We start from the raw sequence: 4633 nt of genomic DNA on the forward strand, positions 1-4633 counted from the left end.
CTAAACCAATAATTTATATTTATAAACCAATGCAGCCTGCAGCCGGCAATGGGTAGGGCCAGCCTAGTTCCACAGGCCGAAGTGACACTTTTGCCCCTATATGCCAATTTTGGAAAAAATAAAGTTAGAGACAAATTTGTCATTTCAACCTCAAATATCATTGCAAATACATTTTTCAATACAATAAGTCAAATAAAAATTCATCATATTTTTCTAAACACAAAAACTAAAACAATCTACTAAAATAGTCAAAAAGTCAAAAAGCCTCTAAAGTAGTTACTTCCCAAACACCCACATAGTGACTTTTTAATTTTTTGACTAAAATATATAGTTGACAAACGAAATCTTAGTGGCTAAATTAGCCTTCAATCTCAAAAAAGTCACATGTCAAACAAGAGAGCTCAAAATGCTTCTACCAAGTTAGTTTAATGTTTTTTAATTAATTACTTATTAGTATATCTCGGAAAAGAAATTAATAGAGAAAATAATACAAAGCAAGCTCATTGCTTTATATATTGAGAACCAGTCTTTTTGAAATTAATAAATATTAGGATAAATTATACTATTCATCCCTATAATTTAATTTAAATTTTACGTTACTTGCTATAATAATGAGATTCACGTTTTTCATTAATTACTGTATCTTGAAAAAGAAACTAATTTAGAAAATAATACAAAGCAAGCTCATTGCTTTAATGAGAACTACTACGCATTAGGTACACATTAGCTGCGAAAGAGTGGCTATTGTGCCCAATCCCAAATATCTTGTTGCGGGACCATTCCATATGGAAAGTACACCCAAACAATTTTACAAAATTTGATTTGTTTTGTAAAATTCGAAATTTAAAAACATTTTTTTTTTGTTGAAAGAAATTAAAAAAAGCAGAAAAGAGAGAGACATAGAGAGGGCGAAGAAAATAAAGAGAGTTATTTGCTTGCTTGCAATTTTTCAGCTAACACTACAGGAATTATAGGTTTTGACGACGTTTCTTTAACGGCGTTTTATGAAACGTCACATTTTATACTATTTAACGGCGTTTTTTAACCGTCTTTTTTGTTCAATATTAAAACGGCACCGTTTAACTATTTGAAGGTGTTGAAAAACGCCTTCGAATGTCCTCTCTCTGGTGAGCTGGTAAATACAATCGTTCACTTATCAGGCGGATGCCCTAATCTTTTACTCACTCATCAGTCTATCGTTTGATCTCTCTCTCTCTCTCTCTCTCTCTCTCTCTCTCTCTCTTTTTCTCTCTAAACAGATGCCCTAATCTCTTCCAGCAGAATGCCCTAATCTCTTCCAGCAGAAATCAACGGATCGGTTTCGATTTTGATTTCGAAGTTCTCTTATTTTGAATCCTTACGCCTTCTCTGATTTCGATTTCATCTGAATCTCTAATTTCGATTTCGATTTCAATTTCGAAACTCTACCGCCGCCACCACCATCTGCACTGACGAGGTAGGTGAGTTCTCTCTCTCTCTCTCTCTCTCTCTCTCTCTCTCTCTCGCAACCCTCTCTAAACGCTTATCATTCGCATAGAATCAGATCGGTGTCAGTGATTTCACCTCAGAGCGATTTCGATTTCGAAGATCCAAAACACCATCTGCATCATTGTCTACTAAGGTAAGCTCCATCGTCTCTCTGTTTCTCTCTGAAACTCTTCATTTCGAAGCCTATTTCAGTGCTGTAATGGAAACATCTCTCTCAATTCATTGTTATGATCTTCAATAAAGCCTTATAAAGACTTTAGATGTGGAAGAACTTGTATTGAAAAGAGAAAACAGTGATTCAAAAACACTTGAGCTACATACCAACAAAAATAAAAAAGAACATACAATCCAATAAAACACTTGAGCTAGATAGAGTCATTTTCATGGTTTCAAAAGAACAGATCAAACTGTTTCAGCCAAAAAATAAAAATAAAAATAAAAATAAAAAAAATACAGCAAAAACTCCTCTCCCTATTTGCCTTTGATCATTAAATCCCTCAGGGGTTAAACACAGGACATGGTACATCAAAGGGAAACTATGTCCCTCTGATGTTTGATACTTGAGTGACTTACCATTTTTTGTTTTGTTCTTATTCACAAAAGAGAGAGGAATTATTCATTCTCTTTGTCAAAAAAAAAAAAAAATCAATTGTTTTCTTATCTCACCTGTTATACCAAACGGACGGTTAGTGAAGAAATGGCTCTTCGTTTAATCTATGTTTCTAATCTTCTTCAGTCATAATATACTGCATTATGCCATATGTATGATTTGCCTTCAATTAGTGTTTTTTTTTTAAAATATATATATATTTTATTGTACTTGTGTTTTACTACTGCTTTCTGGAAGATATGGTATGCTGTTATTGTAAATAGCTTATTTTCTTTTTCAGTTGCATTAATCCTGAATACACAACAAATAACATGCACTTTGTCATCTTCTTGAATCAGCGTGGTGTTGTTTCAGAAACAATTACAAATACTTTTCTCTGTAATTGAGTAAACTAGAAGAAAGACCCAAGTACGGCTTTTAAACGTTGGTCCATTGTGCTCCGCAATGCTATCAGCAGCAGCAGTAGAACAAACTGGTTATCAGGGGCTGCTGCTTCCTCCTTTGCTCCTTCCAATTGGAGGAGATCATTATGCCAAAATAGTGTCTCCTCGTCCTCCTCATCACCATTTTCACCGGCTGCCTCATCGTATCACTTGAATGGCCGGCCTTCCTACATGCGTGGCGTTATGTTTACCGAACCTAATAAACCTCTCTCTATTGAAGAGTTCCACATGCCTCGCCCCAAGGCTGGTGAAGTTCTCATCAAAACCAAGGGTAAATTTTTCTTCGACCAACTACACAAACATGTATATATATAACTGAGCATTTTATGATGTCATTATATGTCGTGAGGTGATTTTGTAAATTCTTTAGTTGTATCACAGTGTTTAGCAATGTACACACACACACACACACACACACATACAAACTATAGAGAGAGTGAGAAAGTGTTTGATTTGCAAAATCACCTGCCCATTGGAAGAACATTGTGCCAATTTGCTGGTGGCTTACTCAGCTCAAACTCTTTGGTGCAGAAATAGTGGAATACAGTTACAGGAGAATGAAAGACCCTTAAAAAAAGAAGAAAAAAATTGGCAACATCATCAGCTTTTACCGTGATGTGAAAGGGGCCTATATCTATAAATTTTAATGTGATTAATAATTTTCGGCTTCCATATTAGTAACGATGAAGTGTACGCCCTTTGCTTGGTCCACAAAGACACAGAAGAAAAGAAAATGCAAATGGATTTGTGAAATTTTAATTCAGTCTTTGTCTTAGAGTAGGAAAGAAATTACAAAAGAAATCAATTTTCCTTTTTTTTTTCTCCTTTTTTTTCCCTGTCCCCTGCATTTGTAAGAATGAAACAAGGTATTAAATATGCATACGAAGTAAATTTGAAATTTTGATTCTTGTTGTTGAATTGTTTTTCAGTTACTGCTTGTACAACCCCTTTTCCTGTAGTTTGTTTTCAGTGTACACAGTTCATTCATTCAGCAACTTTCTATTTTTTGTGTTATCTAATTGTTGTGTCTATTATTGAGTGCTTGAAATATGCAGCCTGTGGGGTTTGCCACTCTGATCTTCACGTAATCAAAGGTGAACTTCCATTTGCTAGCCCTTGTGTTGTGGGTCATGAGATCACAGGTGAGGTGGTTGAGCATGGGCCCCTCACGGACACCAAAATCATTGAAAGGTTTACTTAAATTTTCTTTGAAAGATATGCTGTAATTAATCACGATTCACTAAGAACTCCCAAAATGATGGACTGGTCCTCAACATGGATAACAGGATTAGTTTTGCCTTGATTCTTCAGATTTCCAGTCGGAGCTCATATGGTTGGAGGTTTCATAATGCCTTGCGGTAGCTGTTTCTTCTGTAATAAGGTGATTAAATCAACTGATTCCTCAACTTTTCTTTCCCTTGATCATATTTTGTCTCTGACATTGCGACTTGCTGGTGTCGATATATATAATACATGGTATCAATCTTATATAGTAAGTTTTTTGAGTGAATACAGGGTCAAGATGACTTATGCGAGGATTTCTTCGCTTATAACCGTGCAAAAGGAACCCTTTATGACGGAGAAACCCGTTTGTTCCTCCGCAACAGTGGTAACTGTTTCGTTACCACTTACAATTTACTTCATCTTAATATGAACTTGAATACTCATTTTTCAACACATTCTAATTGAGCACTTTTAGTTTTCATTATGTAATTTTTCCTTTTGGATATTCTGTTTGTGTTAGGCGTGTTGATTTCTCGACAGAGTAGTTTTAGTTACTCGTCATATAAATACTAGCCTCTTCTTACATGTGAAACTCAGCAGGGTTGAGTGGCCTCTTCTAAAGCCAAATCTTCTGTGATGAGCCTTTTCCACCTACATATTGACTTTATTTTTTTTATTTTATTATTGGATAAGTATTTTGACTTTCTTTATATGTCTCACCAATACATCCTATATGTAATTTCTTTTTTTAAAGAAAAAAAACTTATGTTCCACTCACTATCTGGGGGATCCATCTATTTGACACTGATTTCCTTTGGTTCTTTTCTTACTTCTGTTTCAACTTTGATGACTGTTTAAGTTTATTGAT

General features: G+C 34.9%; 1 protein-coding gene across 1 annotated transcript; it reads left to right on the forward strand.

Moving 5' to 3' along the window:
• Positions 1-2429: 2429 nt before the first annotated feature.
• LOC114317868 (uncharacterized) lies at positions 2430-4332 on the forward strand. The gene is made up of 4 exons (XM_082893439.1): positions 2430-2812; positions 3597-3732; positions 3853-3922; positions 4057-4332. Exons 1-4 carry the CDS (start codon positions 2713-2715, stop codon positions 4228-4230), a joined length of 480 nt encoding a protein of 159 aa, XP_082749565.1. The 5' UTR covers positions 2430-2712; the 3' UTR covers positions 4231-4332.
• Positions 4333-4633: the final 301 nt, after the last annotated feature.

The sequence above is a fragment of the Camellia sinensis genome, chromosome 10 (assembly GCF_055761805.1).
Source record: "Camellia sinensis isolate YWXY chromosome 10, ASM5576180v1, whole genome shotgun sequence".
NCBI lineage: Eukaryota > Viridiplantae > Streptophyta > Magnoliopsida > Ericales > Theaceae > Camellia > Camellia sinensis.

Bases quoted from the DNA above. Each gene is read 5' to 3' on its own strand.
- LOC114317868 (XM_082893439.1), top strand. From the start codon at position 2,713: ATGCGTGGCGTTATGTTTACCGAACCTAATAAACCTCTCTCTATTGAA. The intron at 3,733-3,852 runs GTTTACTTAAAT...TTGATTCTTCAG, and splicing joins GACACCAAAATCATTGAAAG to ATTTCCAGTCGGAGCTCATA. The intron at 3,923-4,056 runs GTGATTAAATCA...GAGTGAATACAG, and splicing joins GCTGTTTCTTCTGTAATAAG to GGTCAAGATGACTTATGCGA.